General features: G+C 45.2%; 1 protein-coding gene across 1 annotated transcript in view; it reads right to left on the reverse strand.

Moving 5' to 3' along the window:
- Positions 1 to 22,817, reverse strand: part of HYDIN (HYDIN axonemal central pair apparatus protein) — a 344,459-nt gene that overhangs the window by 22,210 nt on the left and 299,432 nt on the right. The window contains 14 exon segments of the mRNA XM_040253754.1: positions 277 to 484; positions 1,181 to 1,328; positions 3,740 to 3,905; positions 5,020 to 5,158; positions 5,627 to 5,839; positions 7,100 to 7,307; positions 8,092 to 8,189; positions 10,435 to 10,595; positions 13,621 to 13,839; positions 16,271 to 16,413; positions 18,366 to 18,644; positions 18,870 to 18,972; positions 20,096 to 20,285; positions 20,397 to 20,548. Of these exon segments, the coding sequence (XP_040109688.1) occupies positions 277 to 484; positions 1,181 to 1,328; positions 3,740 to 3,905; positions 5,020 to 5,158; positions 5,627 to 5,839; positions 7,100 to 7,307; positions 8,092 to 8,189; positions 10,435 to 10,595; positions 13,621 to 13,839; positions 16,271 to 16,413; positions 18,366 to 18,644; positions 18,870 to 18,972; positions 20,096 to 20,285; positions 20,397 to 20,548 (2,427 nt within the window).

The following is a 22,817-nucleotide window of genomic DNA, read 5'->3' on the forward strand; positions in this document are numbered from 1 at the left end:
ACCTCCTTTCTGTATGTTTAAGATAAGCATTCTTCCCCTTCCCTACCATCTCTCTGCCCCCTGAAAAGTAAAGTAAGAAAAGCTTTCTTATTATATCATGTGAAAAGCTTTGTTTTCACATCAAAACCATACACATTCTGGGGATGGAGCTGCTGCTGGCTTGGTTCTGTTCTGATCTCCCTGGCATTTGAAACAGAGCTTCATCTAACGCTCACATGCACTGCTTTTCCCAGCCAGTGTGGAAGCAGAGAGAGCCGTGCCCTCTCACACCTTTACCTCATAGAAGTTGACAGTGGTAGTCTGGCTGGGAGTCAGGAGAGTGATGGAGCCGTTCCTGTCCTTGCATTTGACCTCCACGTTCACAGAGTAGCCCTCGGCCTTGACATTTAAGGTCAGGGGGTGGGCTTTCTTTTTCACATTGCAGATCAAATTAAAGTTCACATCTCCTTCTTTCTTCGGTGTGAAGAAAATATCAATTGGGAACCTGGTTGGGGAAGACGACGACAGATTGGGTAACTAGACTAACCTGTTAAAGAAGCTGAAGAAGATAAGCCCCATGGATCAACAGGCACTAGGAGGGGAAGGCAGCCTAACTCCAAATCAGGATGAATTCTGAAAATTTGCCAGGCACGGCAGACCACTGCTTTAGGGATTCGCAAACACAGTGGACAGTGTGGAAAAGAATATAAGCATAAGAAAATACTGAGAAAAAGTGCATAAAGTTCTCAGTTGTTCTACGACTCATCATAAAACTTATCAACAGGGGATAAGGAGGACAGAGATGGAACTGTCATGTCTCAATTTTAGAGTTGGTAGAGACTTCAGAGATGGGACACTCTGCTAAGTTGCTTCAGTAGTATCTGACTCTTTGTGACACTATGGACTGTAGCCCTCCAGGCTCCTCTGTCTATGGGATTCTCCAGGCAAGAATACTGGAAAGGGTTGCCATGCCCTCCTCCAGGAGATCTTCTCGACCCAGGGGTCAAGCCCACATCTCTTATGTCTCCTACACTGGCAAGTGGATTCTTTACCACTAACTTCACCTGGGAAGCTCCAAATTTTAGAGTTGAGAGAGACTTCAGAGACGGGGCACCCTAAAGGAACCTGATTCTCCTGGCTAGTAGGCCTGGGACCCCTGCCACTGGGCAAGGGCAGTCCTGGGGGCTTCCTTTCTGTTTACCTGGACAGTGGGGGGACCCAGCCTTCCATGGGACATACAACCAGGCTGTTGCTGAAAGCTTCAGAATACCGGGAGGTGTCCTGGAAGGCAAAGTGAAACTCCCGCTCCTCCTTGTTGATAATCTTCACAGTCTCCCTGGCTTCTCTGCCTGAGGAGGAAACACCACCCTCAGAGGAGGCCTCGGGCCTGCTCCTGACGCACCTCAGCAGGCGAGAGGAAGCCTGCTTAGAAGGGACTCTCCAGCTCCTTTTCTTCCCTCTGCCAAGCTCCTCAGCCTTTGGCTACCTCTCTTCCTTCTTTTTACTCTACAAGTGTTCTTCCTCTCAAGGCGCTCCAGCCTTCCCTTCTAGAACTGTACCCCATCAACGGTCTGCTCCTCGTAGGCAGCCACTCAGCCTGGGCTGCAGCTCTCCTGGGATCCTTCTTGCTCCTTTAGACTCAATGCCTTCCTGCTTTTGTTAATGGGGGTTTGTAGGCCCCTCCGCTCTGCCCGTATCTCTGTGAATCATCTGTGCATCGCACTCTTTTGAGTTAGATTTCAGGTGTGTTATGGGTGTCCCGACAGGGCCCTGACTAACGTTATCTCTTGTCACTAGTTTGCTTTTTCTTGCTTTCCTTGACTACTGTGGAGCATTTATTTTTCTACATAAACTTTAGAACCATTTTACCAAATTCTGCCCTCAGGTCAATCCTTTAAGACTAAGGTTGCCAGGTTTAACAAACAATTTTTTTAGTATAAGTATGTCCCAAATATTGCATGGGACATACTTATACTAAACAATCATTCCTTGTTATCTGAAATTCAAATTAAACTGTGCATCCTGTGTTTTATTAGACAACACTAGCTGGGCTTTTATTGAGAACTTGATTAAATTCGTATTTAATTCTTGGGAGAATGGACAAATGTTCAGATTTTGCCTGAGGGCGTTTTAATAAGATTTTATAGTTTTATTCATATAGGTCCTGTGCTTTCCTTGTTACATTTATCCTTAGCTATTATATAGGTCTTATCAGTATTGAACGGAATTTTCTGTTTGTTTCTAGGTGCTTATTGCTAGAAGAAAGAGAAACCATTGATTTTTGCATACGATTTGCAAACAGCCACTTCCTAAATTATCCTGCTGATTCTAGAAGTTTGTTTTGCTTTTCTCTAGAGTCTCTTGAGTTTATCCATGTATGGCGTCATTAGCAATAGCATAATGAGGCATAATGAGACAATTTTGTCTCTTCCCCCCCCCCAATGTTTATGCCGATTATTTACTTTTCTTATTTTATTGTACTTGCTAAAATCACTAACAAAGTGTCCAATGATGACAGTGACAATGTCCATTCTTGCCTAATTCCTGACTTTAATTGAAGTGACTTCAGTGGTCTATTACCAGGTAATATTTGCCTCTTGATTTTGGTTAATCTTCATTCAAGGTTTTTCCCTCTGTTCCTATTTTACTACTAGAGTTTTTGTTGAGAATGGCTACTGAGTTTTTAGCAATGACTCTTTGGTATATGCCAATACCTGGTTCTTCTTTAATCTGGCGATGTAATAGTTATATTGAAATGCACCATCATTGCATTCCTAAGTTGTCTTGTTATTATTCTTATGCTACATTGCCCACTTACTTGTTCAAAACCTGATTAAATGCCACAATCTCCTCCTATCTATTATATGTATCAGTGTAAGAAATGTATGGAAATAATATACATCATACTGTTCACAATGGTTTCCTCTGATGGAAAGGGAAAAATGAGGGAGGCGGGCAGTGATTACTATATTTTTCCTTATACAACACCACATTGATTGACTTATAAAGAATGCTACTTTTATAACTAGCCTAATGAATTACTAAAACAAATCCTCTGACGTCAGTTGTATTTCTCACACACACACACATACACAAAACATCACATCCATGCGATAGAGTCACGGTGTTATAGGAGGACTTGCCCATCATTTCCTTTATTTCAAGTCTCTGCTCAAACGTCACCCTCCCACTGCCCACTGGCACTCCTTTGCCCCCTACCCTCTTTTATTCTTTGGAACACTTATCCACACCTGACACGCTACATATTTCACCTTTTCATTTCTTGGTAGCCTGCTTCCTGCTACTAGAATGTAACCATCATGAAGATCAGGACATGGGCGTTGCCCTCTGCATTCCCCGCTCACAGGAGAGTGCCTGGCTCACATGTGGGGCTCAACAATATTTGCTGAACTGGACATGAGTGTGAAAGGGTGGCAGAGAGATGTGACTGTGGCCCACCGCCTGGGGGCACATGCAAGTAGGATGGGGCTAATATGGGGCTCTGGGGTTAAACTAGTCAATCCAGACCCCAAAGGAATCTTCCAAGGAGGCTCTGCAGCAAGCTTCCTCAGTGTTCTTAGGTTATTAGTGTGTGGGTTTAGAAGACACTTGATGGAAATTAGAATGAGAGGTTAAATATTCTGTGGCCGTGTGAAGAGCAAAAAGAGGCCCTCTGACATGCTTCTGGAAGATACCAGGAAGAGTTCCTCTGCTGGGGGGACACCCTCCCCCACAGGTCATGCCAGCGGGGCAGCCTTACCCATGAGCAGACAACTGAAGTTGATATGTGACTTGTCCAAAATGATGAGAGGGTCAGTGGCTTTGCCTACCAGCAGGAAAGGGACTGTGATGTTGTGTTCGGGGATTAAGAAAGTCCAGAATGCCTCCGAGATGTCCAGATGGGAAGGTGTGAACTGGAAGATAACCTAAGAAGACAGTTTGGAGCACAGTGGTTAGAGACACTTCTATGTGTTTGCTCCACGTACTTTAAAGGCATGCCAGCCCTGGGGTGGTGCCGGGTGACATTACCAGGTCATCACTTCCTTTCCCCTGTCTTTGTAAGGGCACGTAAGTTTGGCTGTACAGTAACATCCATGTCTGTTTGCCCAGTCCACCAGGTATTTCTAAGGGCTTCTGCCCCGCTCATTTCTATTTCTAAGGCTCTGCTGGCTAGGCTGCCATGTCTTGGGATGGCATGTAAAAATGGAAAGATTCAGGTAGAATTCGGAATTTTCCTGAAAAGTTCGGGAGAACTGGCAACCCTGGGCTCACTGCTCTGTGTGGTGACTTGTCCCCAGAGAAGCACTGTGGCCAGCCAAGCCTGGTGCCCACCATTCCCCGTCATTGACCCTTGGCCTGTGCTCTCCATTTTTGTGATCTTTCTGAAGGCATCTCAATTCGTAACCTTTGTTTCATGGATTTATTTCTGCCCCCAATATTCTCTGTAGAATTTACAGGACACAGGGCCCACAGAGCTGCTTTGGGCAGCAAGTTTGTATTTCTTTAAATCTGACCCTCTGCTCTAAATCACTGTGTGGACATTAGGACTAAATCGTGGGACATGACTCTGCTGTTCTCTTTCGCCCTTTGGCCTGACCAAGTAAAGATCCATCTCTGTTCCTTCACGGCTGTCCCTGGACAAAAATAACTCGGCTCCTTGCTATTGTATAAGTCCTAGAGTCCCCAGGCACTGGTGTCCAGATCTCTTTTCCTTGCTTTTAAAATTGGCAAAACCAATACAGAATTGTAAAGTAAAATAAAAAATAAATAAATAAATAAATTTTAAAAATAAAAATAAAATATTAATTTTTAAAACTTCAAACACTAGAGCTCTCTGTTTCTCTACAGCCAACCAAGACAGCTCAGGTTTGTCCTTTCATGACTGGCTAACACATAGTAACCACCCGAGAAACACTTGTCGATGGACACACCCTCAGGCTGCTCTCCCTAACTCTACCCATGCTCTGCAGCACACCTGCTCTGCAGAGGTGGATGGGATGAATAAAGCCCTGGGTTGAGCGGTCCCCATTCACACCATACCTCAGCTTTCTTTTCAGGGAGGATGAGGCCCTTCTCTGTAAGGCACGTGAAGGCTGGAGGGTTCTGGAGACTTTCAATTTCTTCAGAGACCCAGGAGAAGGTGTAGGCACTGCTGGTCGGGTTTAATATTGTAAAGGTCCTGCCCAAGGGGAAGAAGCGACAGCAGAGAGTGAGAGAGGGGCTTGCGGACTGAGAGACAACTTTCTAAAGTGTTCCCTAGCACAGTCCCCTTCTGTGGGGATCAGAATTGTTTTGGCCACTTTGTTACTGTAGAAACAAAAACCGCATCTCACCTGGGGGTCCCAAGTGTGGCTCTAGTTCTGGACTTTGGAGAAATAACAACACCAAGGGCCCTTCTGTCCCAGTGATCCTCTGTGGTCTAGGTGGTGGTCAGGGATCGTGTTTTATGTCTTTCAGATTTCCTGAGTGTCAAAACTAAGGAGACAGAAATCCGCTTCCTCACCGGAACAATTCGCTAAAGTCAACCCCTAGGACAACAAGCGTGCTTCTAGGTGTCAGTCTAGCTTGCTTCTCTGATTTTTTTCCTCCGGGTTTTTAGAAACACGAATTGATATGAGCTCAACTAGGGCAAACCCACACCACTCACCGGAGATTCTTCCCTCCTATGCCCACGCTGGTGAACTCAATCACCCGGGTGTTCGGATCCAGAGCCCCACCACTAGGCCCTCGGAGGTCTGGGTTGCGCCGACGACTGATGATGTAGTCTGAATCTTTCAGGTCAAAATGGCAGATGGGCAGGGAGCTCCGCCCTTTGGCTGACAGGACTGGGCCATGCTCTCCGGGTGGCAGGTTAGGAATCCTGAGAGAATAAGGTTATTTTGATCTATTTATAACTCTTCAATCAGTTAACTCTTTTAACTCTTTAAACATGATACATAGTAGGTATTCACTAATTAATTGTGACTGGGATAAATACATGCACGGGCTGAGTGCAGGGAGCCTGAATTCTGGTTCCTTCTGGGTGCCTCAGAAAAGACCCTGATGCTGGGAAAGATTGAAGGCAGGAGAAGGGGACGACAGAGGACGAGATGGTTGGATGGCATCACTGACTCAATGGACATGAGTTTGGGCAAGCTCCAGGAGATGGTGAAGGACGGGGAAGCCTAGTGTGCAGCAATCCGTGGGGTTGCAAAGAGTTGGACATGACTGAGGGACTGAACAACAGCTTGCTTTATTTTGGCCCCAAGTTACTTCCTTTACCAATGGTGAGAAGACCTCCCTGCTATAAAGTCAGCACAGAGTCTTTCCCTCTGGGCTCTTTCATTGGCATCTAATGGGATACGAAAAAGGACCCAGGCATCCTTAAGAAAATAAAACAAAACAAAAAACTACCCTGAGCTTCTTGGAGAAAGTGAGCAAGATGTGAGCAGACCTCTATCCCCAGCACCGAGCTCAGGTGGCCCAGGTGTGGGAAGGGTCTCTGCAGCGTGACTGCACATTTTCCACAGGTCTTATGGCTCATGGAGGTCTCTGCCACCCCACGCCATGGGTCACAGACTTCCTCTAAGGCAGGTGTCCTCCGTGGAGCCCCCAGGGACTTTCACTGCCAGATATTATTGGGTCAGCCCTCCTCTAACTGGGCCTGGACACCATCTGCTCCTCTCTTCCTAGGTTCCAGGCCCACCTCCTCCATTGCCACTACCACCTGATGTTCACCTGTACTTACTGTGCGCCGGGTACCGTTCTAAGCTTCACTTGAATTAGCTCACTTAGTTTTCACAACAACTCTACAGAGTGGGTACTGTTATTTGCATTTTACATAGGAGGAAACTGAGCCTCAGAAAAGGTAAAGAAAGCTTTTCCAAGGCCATGCTTGCCCAGGACTGGAGCCCAGTTGGCTGCCCACGATTCTGTTGCCCCAGTGGGATCCTGTGTGTGGCCGGGGAGGGGGAGGTGGGCAGGAGGCAGGGTCCACAGAGGGTTGATGAACAATACAAAAGACCAGACTCCTCTTGTTCTCCAGAGGGAAATGTGATAGTGGGGGGCTCTAGATGGGGCTGGGGTGAAAGAATGGTGGTCATGGTGGGACAGAAGAGGGGTTAGGAGAGAGTCTCCTTACTGGCAGAAAAGATTGCTCTCGAAGTCTCCAACTTCCAACGGGGAGAATTTCACTTTGAGCTTCTGAGTCTTCCCCACTGGCACGATACCCGAGATGGGCTCCACAGAGAAGGGTGGCAGGGAAGTTTCGTTCCAGTGGTCCATGGCACTGTCCACTGTGCTGACTGTGTGCATCGTGCCCTGGCTAAGCTGGTCTCTTTGGGAGAAACCTGGGGGCAGATAAGAGTGCCAGTGATGTTCTGTATTTGCAGTGGGAGGGCGGTGATGGCAGCCCACTCATATAGGTCCTTAGGCACCCTCTATGGGCTCACCTCTCCTAGCCGGTATACTTAACTCTGGGCCCCACAGATAAGGAATCAGCTGTGTCTCACAGGAGATTCATGAAAAACACTTCTATTAATTACATCAGGTTTTCAAGTGTTTTTCCTTTTTACTCAAGGGTATGGGTCAAGTAGATGTCTGTGGGTCATCTGCCTTAAGAATAATGGGTTGTGAAATATTTTTTTGGAGAATCATTGCTTTAAAGCAGGGGTTCACAATCTGGGGGGTCCATGAAAAAGAGTCCATTGGAAAGAGTCCATGGGAATCTCCAAACTGAGAGAGTAGTATTGGACATTTGCCCACCAAGGGTTGGGTTCTCTTCACATGTACCAACTGCAAATTGGGCATGGGTGTGTGTTTTCCTGGGGAGTCAGTTCACAGATTTCATCAGCTTCTCCAAGAGTCTGTGATTTTCTAGAAGGTTAAGATCTAAAAGAAAAGACTCCGAGGGGTCTGTGAGAAGGGGTACCAGCTTTGTGGGGCCCAAGGAGGCAGAATTCAGTTCTGGAGTTTCTTGGGCCCCTTTGGCTCTGCAGACACTAGGGGCCCTCTGCTCTGCTTCTTTGCTACCAAGGGGGCGGTTGGAGCAGTGCTTGCTTCTCCATGAACCAGACTCTTCTACTAACTGGGGACCCAGCTCAAGCCCTGGGTTTTACCTGTCACCTCATTTACCTTGGTTGTCTGGCATGGCAAAGCTGACAGCCTTTGCTGTCTCTTCTGAGATCCAGTTGAATTCCAGCTGCACATTTCCTGAATTAATCAGTTCAAACCTGCAAACAGATCAGGGAACGGATGTGAGAAACACGCTGAAGACAGTTTTAGTCCTGTCTGCACATCATCTGTACCATTAACTTTTTTTAAAGTCAAGTCACTTTGTTTCCTAAATGTTTCTTCAAAGGCAATTTTATTTGAAATCAAGCATGTGATTTAAAATTATAGTTCCTTTTAAAACACAAAAATATATACGTAGCTATTACAAGCCAAAGAATCCAGATGTTTCATTCGTCTTGCGTACCCCTGGCACAATGTGCTTTGAGCTCTCAGCCTGCATCGTAGTCATCCTGTAAAATTCCCATGGGAGAGGAAACAAAATCCATTCACAAGACAGTATCTCCCTTGGGTGCAAATTCCAAGGCCTCTCCCTTCCTGAATCATTTTCCCCCAGAAACAATGTCCTCATGGTCAGAAATCATTTGACCCCTGCCTGAAGTGTCTTCACTGGCTGAGATACTGACTTGTCTCAGATCCTGAATTAGCGAATCCTTGCCTTGCCTCAAGTTTTCCTGCTCTGTGGTAAGAATTGGGAGACAGAAGCTTTTTCTGGAGTCACTGTTAAATGTGATCACAGACAGTCACAGCAAGAGGATGATTCAAGGAAATGGTTGTGCAAGTGAGAGAAAAACATACACATTCTTCCCAGTTTTAGGGGAGAAGTGGGAGCTGAGACTCGGGGGCAGAGGGAAGGGGTCCAAGGGAGGGGTTGAATGATTAGATTCCCTATATCCAGTCCAGGTAGACTATGCAGTTGTGCGTGAAGTCAAGTGTTTTGGCCTCAGGGGCTTGTGTGAATTTATGAATTATGTGAATTTATGAGCACTGGTCTTTAGGCTAAAGCAAATTTTTATGAAGGGGAGAAGTCTCAGTGGCACAGGATACTTCCAGCAGAAGCACTCTTGGTTTAGGCCTAGGGATGAACAAACATTTCTGTAAAGGTCTTGGGCATCATGAGCCAGAGGTCTCCGCAGTAGCTACTCCCTTTGCTGTGGAAGCAGCCTTGGATGATAATAGACAAATGAGCACAACTGTGTGCCCACACAACTTACAGCACAACTGTATCTACAAAAATAAGCAGCTGCTGAGTTGGGACCATGGGCCAGAGTTTGGTGACCCCCACGGTAGGTGAAATGGGCACCAGCAGAAGATCCCACTTCCGGTCTCCTAGCTTTTGGTTCTATAATAATTTGAAAGGATACATCAAGGGCCAAGGTGCAGAATGAGTTGAACAATTAATTACCAATTTTTACAAAGTAGAAATGTCAGTGGTTTACACTTTTGTGTTCGTAATTCTCAAAGAAGAGTCACAGGCCTTCTTTCTGCCCAAAGGCCCTTTATCTCACTTCTTCACCTGGCCACCTCTTATTTGTCCTCCAAAGTTCAGCTGGTCCACCACTTTAGGAAGTCTTCCCAGACACTTGTCTCTCCCCATATCTTGGTCTGCTTTTGGGACACTTACTGCAAACCCAGAGCATTGGACTGTAACCATCAATTCAACCATTTTCACCCATTCCCCCAACACCTACTATGAGCTCTTTGAGAGCAGGACCCATACATCGTTATACCAACTGAGTGTGAATAAAGGGTTAACATAACCCCTTCTCCTTCTAAGCACAGTTTCGACTTTGAATTCGTTTTTGAGTTCTGTGTCCGTGGAAGCCTGATAAGAGAGAAATATCATCTATGTTATGAGACAACTTTGTTTACAGTAAAAATGACCCCTGACTGCTAACTTGCTTCGGGGCTGGGAGGAATCATGATACCTGGATGGAAGCCATAGCACTGGGGTTCTGTGAGTATAGGGACTCTTGTAACCGGGCAGGTCCCTTGCAGGAATCCTGGAAGCTATAGCCATGGAGTGCTTGTGAGAAATGTTGGCTTCTGTTGGTCATGGCCTTCCAAGCTAAGATGAACCTTATGCCCACCAACACGGATACTGTCTGAGCTGTCACTTGGGGCAGAGGGGTGGGCAATAAGAATAGTTGTTGGGTAGTGATATGGGCCATTGCAAGGACTGTTCCCACCGAAGCTGAATCAAGTCTACATCTTGATTTCAAGTGTGAACTTGAATAGTTTCGTGGGTCTGAGTGTTTCATTGGACCTACGAAGACCCTCTGGTGCATGCTACGCAGGTGTTATGTCTGGTCTGTGCTGTCATGGACACTGAATAAGTGTTTGAGTAAGTGAATGATGGAATGAAAGGACTACTCTAAGAGTGTCAGGAGGCTTCTGATGACTCACTCAAACACTCGAGTCTGGTAAATCAGTGTTTCCTTAAAGTGCACCTCGGTAGTCTGGCACTTATATGAGGCAAAATTCACGTGGGCACTGATTTGCAGCTGCAGTTCTCGATAGTTCTCTTCTAGGACTGAGTAAGCCGGCTCGGGATCAGTCTCTATCACCTGCAACAAAGACAAGCCATGTCCTCAGTGATGCAGAGCCAGTTGCCTTAGGAATGATGGGGAGATGAGACATTGCTTCATCCTACCCATGCAAGCGAGCACCAGCTCACAAACCCAAGATCCAGGATACCTGATGAGGTCAAACCTAAAATGACTCATAAATGGGAAGGGAAGAAAGTGAATAACACAAAATTACTGAGAGCATGACAACTGCACAGGCATGAGTTTTGGGGTCAGATACACTCCAAAAAAGGTTAAAAAAAAAAGGAGTCATAAAGATAGGAACAGATATTAATAAAACAGAAAATAAATCTAAAACAGAGAGGATCAGTGAAACTAAAAGCTGTTTATTTGAAAAGATTAAGAAAAACTCTGGTGAGAATGATCAAGAAGAATAAAAGAAAGACAGAATAAAAATAACCAATATCAAATGAAAAAGGAGACATCACTGTCTACCCTACAGATACTTAAACATGATAAAAAATATTATGAATAATTTTATGAAGATACATATGAAAATTTAGTTGAAGGGAAAATTCCTTGAAAAATAATTTAATAAAACAGACTCAAGGGACTTCCCTGGTGGCCCAGTGGTTAAGAATCCGCCTTGCAATGCAGGGGATGCAGGTTCGCTCCCTGGTCAGGGAACTAAGGTCCCACATGCCACAGGCAGCTAAAGCCGATGCACCACAACCAGAGAGAAGCCCTCACAGCACAACGACAGATCCCATAACAAAGAGCCTGCGTGATACAGCTAAGACCCAATGCAGCCAAATAAATAAATATTAAGAAAAGGACTCAAAAAAAAATTTAAAAAACCCTAAAAAGTCTTATTAATATTAAAGAAACTGAGCAGTAGCCAAAAAGAAAAAAATCTTTAAAAAGACCTAAAGAGCGACTTTCACTTTCACTGTTTTGTATGGCCAGTGGGCTCCAAAATCACTGCAGACGGTGAGTGCAGCCATGAAATTAAAAGACGCTTACTTCTTGGGAGGAAAGTTATGACCAACCTAGACAGCATATGAAAAAGCAAAGACATTACTTTGTCAACAAAGATCTGTCTAGTCAAGGCTACGGTTTTTCCAGTGGTCATGTATGGATGTGAGAGTTGGACTATAAAGAAAGCTGAGTATCAAAGAACTGATGCTTTTGAACTGTGGTGTTGGAGAAGACTCTTAAGGGTACCTTGGACTGCAAGGAGATCCAACCAGTCCATCCTAAAGGAGATCAGTCCTGGGGGTTCATTGGAAGGACTGATGTTGCATCTGAAACTCCAATACTTTGGCCACCTGATGCGAACAGCTGACTCATTTGAAAAGACCCTGATGCTGGGAAAGGTTGAGGGCAGGAGAAGAAGAGGACGACAGAGGATGAGATGGTTGGATGGCATCACCAACTCAACAGACATGGGTTTGGGTGGACTCTGGGAGTTGGTGATGGATAGGGAGGCCTGGCGTGCTGCAGTTCATGAGGTCACAAAGAATCGGACATGACTAAGTGACTGAACTGATATTGATATTGAAAAAGGTCTTCTCCAACACCAACTGTGGTCTTCTCCAACACCACAGTTCAAAAGCATCAGTTCTTTGATGCTCAGCTTTCTTTATAGTCCAACTCTCACATCCATACATGACCACTGGAAAAACCATAGCCTTGACTAAACTGATACTGATATTGATGAATTAATGTTATAAAATGATCAATTTTTCTTAAACTGATTTATAGATACAATCCAGTTTATATACAATTCAATTCCAATCAGGTTTCCATCGGGTTTTCATAGTACTTGTTTAAATGGATTCAAAAATTATTTAGAAAAAGAAAGGGCCAAGAATAATCAAAATACTTTAGAACAAAACAGTATGGAGATAATCATGAAAAGATACACTAAAGAAAGTGAAAAGATAAGTGATAAATATGGTGAGGATATTTCCCTCATAGCTCAGTCGGTAAAGAATCTGCCTGCAATGGAGGAGACCTGGGTTCGATTCCTGGGTTGAGAAGATCCCCTGGAGAAGGAAATGGCAATCCACTCCAGTATTCTTGCCTGGAAAATCCCATGGACAGAGGAGGCTGGTGGGCTACAGTCCATGAGGTCGCAAAGAGTCAGACACAACTTAGCAACTAAACCATAAACCACCACCACAGGAACAAAAGAGCTTATCAAAATGAAAATAATATCATGCTTTTCCAAGATAAATTCCATGTTTTAGGAATATAAACTCTTGCAAATGAACACCATGTGACCTGAACTATAATGCTCACAGAAATACTGTCCATGGTAGCAAACCTCAAGTAATTTTCAAAAGAAGAATGGGTAAATAATAATGTAATTCCTCATAGCAGTGACATGGGTGTGCTACGGCCAAATGCAGCAACCCAGATGACCACACGCAATAACCTATAAAAAATAAAGTTCAAAACCACACTGAAACAATATGCAGAACACATAGGGTAATTTAAAAAAGAACTAAAAACAAAAATCAAGGGAATGAGCAAACAAGATCCTGGGATAGTGACCACCTCTCGGTTGGTGGGAGGGAATGGCTGAGAAGCACACAGGTAATCCTGGTTATACTTCCTGTGCTGGGTGTGGGTTCATTTCTGTTTATTATTTTATTAAAAAGAAACCAACTAAGGAATAATTAAAGGAGTGGCATGCATGAACCACACAAGAGATTAACCTAATTCTGGACACTGAGGGAAAAAGGAAGCAGCTAAAAGACTAGTTGTGAGGTTTCTGATACAGAAAAAGGTGGGGGACTTGCTCAACTAGAAACTATATACCGAGACTTACACAAAAGCTCTGCCAATGAAGCTGAGTGGTTTGGGTGGTATGTGTGGTGAGGATGGCAGGAGGCATGCTTGGAAGTTCAGGTTGCCACTTTGGAAACCCAGGTCAGGTGATTGGGGACTGTTTCTTTTTTCCATGAGAGAAGGAAATGATGAGACACTGAAGATGACAGCAGTAGGCATCTAAGCGTGGCAGGCCTGGTCAGACCAGGGGCTTGGTGCTCCTACTCACTTTTCGTTTTGTAGTGAAAGTCCCGGGAGTGTTTCTGGGCACGTCCACCCACTTGACCGTCCGCATGCAGTCATCCCAGTCAGGTACTTGGTCTGCAGGGAGCGGAAACATGATCTTGGAGACCTTGCACTTGACCCCCATCTTCTTCAGGTTGATGGGCACGTCTGACTTCATGGTCACCACTACGTCCTTGGCACAGCCAGGGTGGAGGTGGCCCATCTGCGGAAGAGCCTTGTATTAGTATTTGGGGGAATTCAGTCTTGAGGACTCTTCATGCCTGATGGTGCCACTCTAGGGGTAGAGCCAAAGTCCTGGCAAAAATGCATCATTCAAGAACATATATGTAGATCATCTTAAATATGTAAACGAGGTTCTTAGAAATAGGATCATAAAAGCAAGAGCAGCTAGCTACATAGCACAGAGAGCTCAGCCCAGGGCTCTGTGATGACTTAAGAGGGGTAGGATGGCAGGGTGGGAGGGAAACTCAAGAGGGAAGGGATATAAGTATACATACAGCTGAGTCACTTCATTGTACAGCAGTAACTAATACAGCAGTGCAAAGCAATTATACTCCAATAAATAAACATTCATACAATGCAATACTATGAGAAATCAAAAGAAAACATGAGGAACTAACATTATCAAACTGTTACATGCTTCAGATACTATTCTAAACCTTTACAAAATTCTATGAACCCCCATGACAACCCTATAGATGTGCAGCTATAACCCCTATTTTATAGGCAAGGAAACTGGTAAGTTGCTCAAGGTCATACCATTAATACTGGAATATCTGGATTCAGACCCAGGTAGGATGGTGCCAGATTCCATGCTCTTAACCATCTGTACTTCTTAATCATATGATCCACACAAATTATGGACAGATGTACACAGTACCTTAGCAGTTGTCAAGTGTGATCTAGTGACCCTTGGGGGCCCTGGGTCCTTTTCAGGAGTCCACAAGGTCAACACTATTTTCATCGTAATACTAAGATTGCATTTGACTTTTTCATTCTCATTTTCTCATGAGTATACAATGGAATACTCTCCACTGTATACTCAGAGACATGGGTATATACTCTATTCTCTTCCTACAGATTATATGAACTATGATATTGCATTAGACAATGCAGAAGCAAATATAAGAATCCAGCTATCTTCTGCTAGGCCAGATACTAAAGGGTCTTGTAAAAATGTAAAACAATGTCACTCTTCTCCCATAATGTTTTGAAAATAAAGCCATTTTCAAAAAATATGGCATCATATTAACATGTAATAGGCTTGTTATTATATTTTAAGTGAATAAATACATATTTTTAAAGATTCTCTCTTGTAACTTCTAATATGATAGACATAACCCACGTAAACAAAAGCTCTCTGAGGGTCTTCGATAATGTTTAAGAGTATAAAGGAGGGCTGACACCAAAAAGGTTGCGATTTCCTGAACTATTCCAGATATATAGGAAATCCAATTTGGTCTGTAGAATAAAATCATTTGTGCTTTAGCAGACATAAATGCACATACATATATCCAAATGTATACTATACACAGTCCTATATATGTGGTTTTCTCATGTTTCCAATAAATTAAAAACTCTTTCTCCTTTGGGAAGTGAAGGGAGAAGAAAGCTTAATTCTTCCCAAGGCCATGACTCTGTGTGTGTGTGTGTGTGTGTGTGTGCACGTGCAGTTGTACACCAGGGTGTGTGTGTGTGGGTGGGTCATGAGAATGGATCATGGGAAGCTAATTCTGCCTACTTTGACTACCACTACATCTTTCCAGGAAGCAAAGCACTTCTTCCTGATAGCACACTAATATTTAAAGTGATAAAGTGGGTCCCCAACCCTCCTCCACCCTCCTAGACTGCTGTGCTTAAATAGACTTGGTGGGGGAAACAAAGCAGGAGGTTGTGGACACATCCATAGTCCTGGGAACTCAGAAGTGGACTCTCTATGGAAAGCAAGTGCTGGGGAACTCCTTGGCGGTCCAGTGCTTGGGACGCCACACGCTCACTGCTGAGGGTGCAGGTTTGATCCCTGGTTGGGGAACTAAGATCCCACAAGCCGTGCAGCAAGGCCAAAAAAAAAAAGCAAGTGCTGGCCAGCGCTAAGGCGCTGCTGCCATGTTGTCCTCGGCTTTATTCAGTGTCAAGATTTGCTCAGCAATCCACAACATGTGTGCTGTGAGATGCTAAAAAAAGAAATCCCAGGTAAAACAAAGTTGACTATGTTTTAATATGCTGAAGGAGACTGAGAATCTTTGGGAGAAAGATGTAACTTGTAATATTTTCTAAATCTCTGTTGTCCACAAAACCCACCACCCTCATTTTAGCTTTTGATGAACCACTTTTGCAGGATGAACACTCAAAAGAATACGCACCGAGGGGGACACGGTCTATACTCAGGGATGGGAAGACTGGAGCCTGTCTTCATCCACGGAAGTCTCCATGGAATTTCTCAACGTCGGCCTAGCCATCGACTTGGCTGACCTCACTCTCTTTTCTTAGGGCCGAGGGGACACTTCTGGCATTAAGTGTGAGTGAGGGACACATCCCCCTCATCCCACGTATCTGTGAGCTGGGTCAACAGTCAAGTCAGGGTTGGTATAGGCCTAAGGGAGTGTGGAAAACAAGGACTCTCTTTCACTTACCTGTGGGGAGAAAGAAACGGTAGCCAAAAGTGGCCATTCAAACCGTATCACATTCGCTTGGCTGAGATTAGTGATGGTGAAGCTCACATTATAGCTGGTTCCAATGTGGCAGTCCCCGAACTGGATATGATTCACCAGAGCAGCTAGGGGACAGAAGCAGGGGACAGTGAGCCCCGCCTTGTCTCTGCAGGCTCGCTTCCCCTGAGGAGCCAGCACTTGAAAGACACTGTACCTCACCCTCATGCAACCCTACCCTCCTCGGATGGTCATCCGGCAAACACCTGGAGTCCCTGGGCAGCATGCTTTCTCTCCTATGGGAGCATCTATTTACCATCCATCCATCCACCCACCCGTCCTGGCCCTCACCTCCATCTGTACAAAGGAAAACGCAACCACCCCCTCAACTCTGTTTGTTTGCTGAAACAGTACTATTAAGGTTTGGAACTGCCACGCAGAATGCAGGAGTCCCCACTGAATTTGAATTACAAATAATTGACAAGTAATTTTTAGTATAAGTAATGTCCGAGGCAAAATTTGGGGACATAAATATACTCAAAGTTATATATGGTTTACCTAAAATTCAAGTTTAATATCTAAAATTCAAATTTAATGGGGACTGCTGTATTCTGATTTTCCAAACCTGGTAATCCTATTAGAATTAAGTGAAGTCGCTCAGTCATGTCTGACTCTTTGCAACCCCATGGCCTGTAGGCCACCAGGCTGACCTGCGTCCATGGGATTTCCCAGGCAAGAATACTGGAGCGGGTTGCCATTTCCTTCTCCAGGGGACCTTCCCAGCCCAGGGATTGAACCTGGGTCTCCCGCATTGCAGGCAGATGCTTTAACCTCTAAGCCACCAGGGAAGCCCATTAGAAGTAAAGGGAATCTGATTTCTGACCTAGGGTTCACGGCTGGCTTCTGCTTGACCCCTGATAAGAGAGATGCCACTCTGTAGCTGCAAACAGAGGTGAAAACACCAGCTACATGAGGAGCACTGATTTTAACCCAGGCTGTAGGGACTGCCTGATGCTACATTCTGGGACTGGAATTAAGCTCCTAGAAAAACTGTGAGACTGTGTTTATAACTCACTTCACAGCAGTCAGCCACACAGTCAGCGTTTTAACGAATGCTTTTTGATAATAATGATGAAGTACATTTTCTCCGGCCCAATGAATACAGTTAACCAAATGCAGCAGTGGTGCCTGACAGAATACAGAGAGCACGTCTTCAGGTCTGATACACACACAGATCACCGAGGGATCTTGTTAAACTGCAAATTCTCATTCAATAGGTCTGAGGTGCTGGGGTGAGTCTGAAACCCCCATTTCTAGTGACTCCCAGGGGAGGCTGATGCTGTAGGTTCTGAGAGCATGCTTAGTAGTGAGGCTGCAGGGAACAGTCTAGGGGAAGCACAAACTTACACGTTCTCTCATTCAACCAGCTGGCCATTTCCTTTAGAATGTCTAGGACACATGATACAGATGAAACAGACAATACCAACACAAGCCAGCTCGAAAATACAGACAGGGAAGACTCCAGAGATACATGTATTCACTTCTTAGCTAATCTGGAATTTAAATTTCACTTATTAACTAACTCAATTGGAATTTGAGCTCAAAGAAAAAGCTCCCTATAGGTAGACTCTCTTATTAATTACTCTCTGGAACTCCAGGCACATGCCCACGGATGCTCAACAGATGTTCCTTGAGGGAACACAGGGAGGGTGCGGAGACTGGGCCAGGCGTGAGCGAGCAAACAGCAACAAGGAGGAGAGGCCAGCCTAAACTCCCAGGAAGCTAGCCAACCTGTTACTTAAATTTCATTCTTATTTAAAATGACCCAAGAGGGACTTCCTTGGTGGTCCAGTGGTTGAGACTTCGCCTTTCAATGTAGGGGTTGAGGGTTCGATCCCTGGTCAGGGAACTAAAATCCCACACACCTCGTGGTCAAAAAATAAAACAGAGGCAATGTTGCAACAAATTCAATATAGACTTTAAAAATAGTCCACATCAAAAAAGAAAATCTTAAAAAATAAAATAATAAAAATGACCCAAGGGCCAACAGTTGTCAACACCTCGTTGCTGCTTCTCTTACCTGCCACCAAGTCTTCCATGGTGCTTTCCTCATTGGCCTCAGAGATATCTGAGGACTCCTGGCCGGAGGAAGCCACCAGCCCGTGAATGTTGTCCAAGGTAATGTCATCCTCATAGCCCTCTCCCGCCATGTGGATGACTGTATCCTCGTACTGGTTGTTGATCACTGACAAGTGAAGGGTGCCTGCCATTCTCCCGACTTTCTTGGAGTGGAAAACAACATCAAATTCGGCTATTTCTCCAGGAGGAACAACCAGGGAAGCTGTGTGAGGTTTCTTTGCTGCAATGAGAAGTGAGAGACATGATCTAGAGTCAATTTAAAGGAATATGTATCCGTAAAGACCTGGACTCAAGGGAAAGCAGCTCTCGTGTGGGAAGGCGTCTTACCTAGAGAGGCCATTGGTGACAAAGCTGAGCATCTGACTTGGGCTGCATACACATTAATTCCTAACAAAACAGCTACCGGCACCCATTGCTCTCCAGAAGGTATACTCACCCTACTTACCTTTTGCTTGTGGTTTGTTTTCCTCTGTGATGTAGATATAGGAGGTAGAGGGCTTCCCTTTCAGGGAGAAGACTCCTAGTTGGTCCTGTATATCAATATGCAGCTGGCAGAAGGAAGACAAGACAGAATGTTAAGCTTACAGGTTGCTCATGCGTTCTGAACTGAGTGAGAGACACTGTGCTGTTGGGGACGTACCCCTCTTAACCCCAAATCATTGTGCCTAGGGCTCACTGTTGTGAGCTTCTTATTAAGAGAGAGATAATAAATATTATTCTTGGAAAGGAGAGATAAAAATTTTAGCTCAGCTCTTGCTATTCAAATAAGGAAGCAGAGGTCCAGAGAGTATGGGGACTTTCTGGAACACCCAGCTATGTAGTGTTAAAATGGGGCTGCCAAGCCCTCTGTTATTGACAAAGCAGTTGTAAAATATACATTAGACTAATAAAGTAGGAATGACAGCTTTCCTGGTGGCTCAGATGATAAAGAATCTGCCTGTGATACAGGAGACCCAGGTACAATCCCTGGGTTGGGAAGATCCCCTGGAGAAGGGAAAGGCTACCCACTCCAGTATTCTTGCCTGGAGAATTCCATGGACCATGGAGCCTGGTGGGCTGCAGTCCACGGGGGTCTCAAAGAGTTGGACATGACTAAGCAACTAATGCAACAACAGAAATAAAATGGAAATGAATATTCATCACTTTATGAGGACTTGCATGAATGTGAGTTCCTGAAAACCAGTATCTTCTAGATAGGAGTAGGTCATTTTCAAAAGTCCTCCAGTTCTTTGAATAATACTTACACGATTTATCACCTTTTTTGCAAAATAAAAACATAAGTGCTAAACCCAAAGTCCCTTCAGATGTTATATCTCTCACCCCTGATGAAGTTTCTTTCATTTTTTTTCTTTATTGCAAATGCAGTGTTCATCACAGAAAAAAAAAAAGTGAAAAAATAAAGACACTCAGAACACCCATAATCTTATTCATTCAGCTTGGTGTATATTGCTGCTCACCGCCTTGCACCATCATTTCCAGTGTGCCATGCATCAGCGTCCCAGTAATCAGACCAACCCTGGCTCCCTCTGCACACCCCATGTCTTACCCATGTTCCCGTATGAGGAATGTGAAACAAGTCCTCACAAGTTAGGGATGGCAGAGACCTCAACATCAAAAGTCTCGCTTCTGCAGACTCTCCCTTTTCACCCCATGCTCACCCTCCAGCAGTACCTTGGCGGGGATGGCACCGCTGTTCTTGAGGATAAGAGGCAGTGTCTCTGAACGACCAAGCAGAAGCCTCTTAAAGAGAAGTAAGAGGTTTCCATACTGGTTGTAGAGAACTGGCCGCACAATGGTCACCCGAGGGAGGTTCCCCTCTCCAACGATATCAAACACAAGGCTTCGGTTCTTGGCCAGGTTGCTGCAGGGAACGGGAAGATAGAGGCCTGTCAGCCTAGCAAGGCAGGAAGGACATTCCACAGACAGCATGGCCTGCAGCCCTGCTGGAGGAGGGGAGCTGGGTAGCTGGTACCTGGGCAAGCCATCCAAAGTGGCCTCAAAGATGCACTGGTAGGTCTGCATGGTCTGTGGGGTGAAGGACACTGTGGCAAAGGCGTGTGAGCGGCTAGCAACACACATCTTGTTGGGTTCCACTTCAAAGATGTCGGTGATGCGGGCAAAGACCTGGAAAGGGGAAGGGGAGCAGGGACTGGTGTGTATGCCACTTGATGGTTGCACAGGGCTTGCTGCTCATCTCTACTGGCCCTGCTGTGACTTCCCTCCTCTAAGCTCTGTGCAGACATGTCTCACTACTTGGACAATCCTGCTCCTGGAAGGTGTGGCCTGGGTTCTCGGGGACCCAACCCTAAGCATTAATTGGCTGGACTTGGCCAGATTTGTGGTCTTTGCAATTAGATGAACTAAACTGTATCTTGGATAGAAGATCCACCCCACCCCACCCCCACTTTTCTCTTTCACACACACATGCACACACACAAATAAATTTAAAATGCTAGAGACTCCTGGTGGTTACTGATGTGAGGCTTGGGCTAGAAGCCAGACGAGAGAAAGGAGCAATGGAGACACCATGTGTGAGAGACGTGTGGCCTTTGGCAGATGATCTTCTGAAAGTTTGATTTCAGGTGACAATTCCAGTCAGTCTCTCAGGCCTCTGGCTACAGGCTGTGTTCCATCCTGCATGTGAGGTCTCAGATTCACTGAAGCAAACCTTGTTATGGTGGGGCCATTCTGAGTGGGTTTTTGCTCTTTGCAGTTTTAAAGAGTGCTGGTTAGAACCACCTCCTGCAGCACTTTATCTGCTTCTGTTTTGGAGCAATGTTTGGGGAAGACTGTGGGTACGACCTCAAAAGGACTTTTTATTCTCATGGGAGGCAGGTGGGATTCAAGACTGACTATTCCTTCTTGCTCTTAAGCTGGGAGTATAATTTCTTTGCCTGTTCCAAAGGATAATCTGCAAATTAAGGAAGGACGACAGCATGCATTTGTCTGGAAAAGTATGTGCCTCGGTCACTGGGCCCCTGAGGCCATGTGAGGGCAGATTCAGCTAGGGATGCACCCAACACCAAAGGTTAATACGGTGCAACCTCTGAAGCCTGGGCTAGAAGGTGAAGCACATCAGTGCCTACTGATTCATGGAATGAATGGAACTGCTCAAGAGGAGCTAGGCTTCTCTGTAGTCCATTTTCCCAAAGGGGTGGAAGAAATATAGAGGAACTGGTGCCTGGGTAACTAATTAGTTACACTGGGTAGACTGGAATGATAAGACTGGCTCCATCCCTTTATTTTTGAGTTACTCTAAAAGGTCTTGTAAGAGCCGGAAATTAAAATTTTGCTTCATGTAAGAAAAGAAAAAAACAGAGGAGGATAACAATATAATGTCCACAAATCCCTGTTAAAAATCTATCTTTGTTTAGAAGTCAGGCTCACTCATTTCTTATGTTTTTAGTAATGGAACATGGAGAAAGCTGCCCTTTCCTGTCCCAAGAAGGCCAGAAAGTGATGACAGTCTCTCAACCCTGCAGTGACGGTTCCCCAAGAATGAACACTGTCAGCTCTAGGCTAGGCCAATCCTCTAGGTCACCTCCCCACCACTGTTAGCTGTAAGAACTTACTCATGTGACTCTGGCACAAGGACCACCTGGGTCAAGACTCTACCTTTGGCTAGAGAACTGATGTGGCTGAGAGACATGAGGCAGCGTTTGCAGCACACTGATTGGAAATTAACAGGGAGTGAAACCCACTGACTCAGTCCTTTCTCTTGGTCTCCTGCATTTTCTGTTCCTCGGCAAGGAAACAGTGTCTCAGTGTGGTCCAACCCAGAGAGGGAAGGCAGTTTTGGTCTGGCAGAGCCCAAGATAGGCACTTATTTTCTACCTGGTATTGACTCAGATGGTAAAGAATTTGCCTGCAATGCAGCAGACCTGGGTTCGATGCCTGGGTCAGAAAAATCCCGTGGAAGGGCATAGCAACCCACTCCAGTATTCTTGCCTGGAGAATCCCATGGACAGAGGAGCTTGGTGGGCTACAGTCCAGGGGGTCACAAAGGGTCAGACCTGACTGAGCGATTCTCACTTCCGCTACTAAGCGGACGAAGCTTGGTTTTAAACCAAGCTATATATCCCTAGGCTCTGGGACCTAGGGGAAGAATGCAGCATTTTTGAGTCTCAATTTTCCTAACTATAAAATGGGGAGAAAATCTGGTAATACAAACTTCTGAGGGTGAAATGAGATAAATGAACATCAGCGCAGTGCTCAGAATACAGCAGGAGCTCAATAAATCTTACACTTTATAGAGTGAAATCACCCAAACCTCTTTTGCCAGCCCAGTGTGCCCCCTGAGCAGCCTGCCAGAGCTGGCACTACATCTGGCTCTCCCCACAGTGCTCTGTCCTGTAGACACAGCGAGTGTCTGATGCAGGAGTGCACCGCTCTC

The sequence above is a fragment of the Oryx dammah genome, unplaced genomic scaffold, assembly GCF_014754425.2.
Source record: "Oryx dammah isolate SB20612 unplaced genomic scaffold, SCBI_Odam_1.1 HiC_scaffold_13, whole genome shotgun sequence".
NCBI lineage: Eukaryota > Metazoa > Chordata > Mammalia > Artiodactyla > Bovidae > Oryx > Oryx dammah.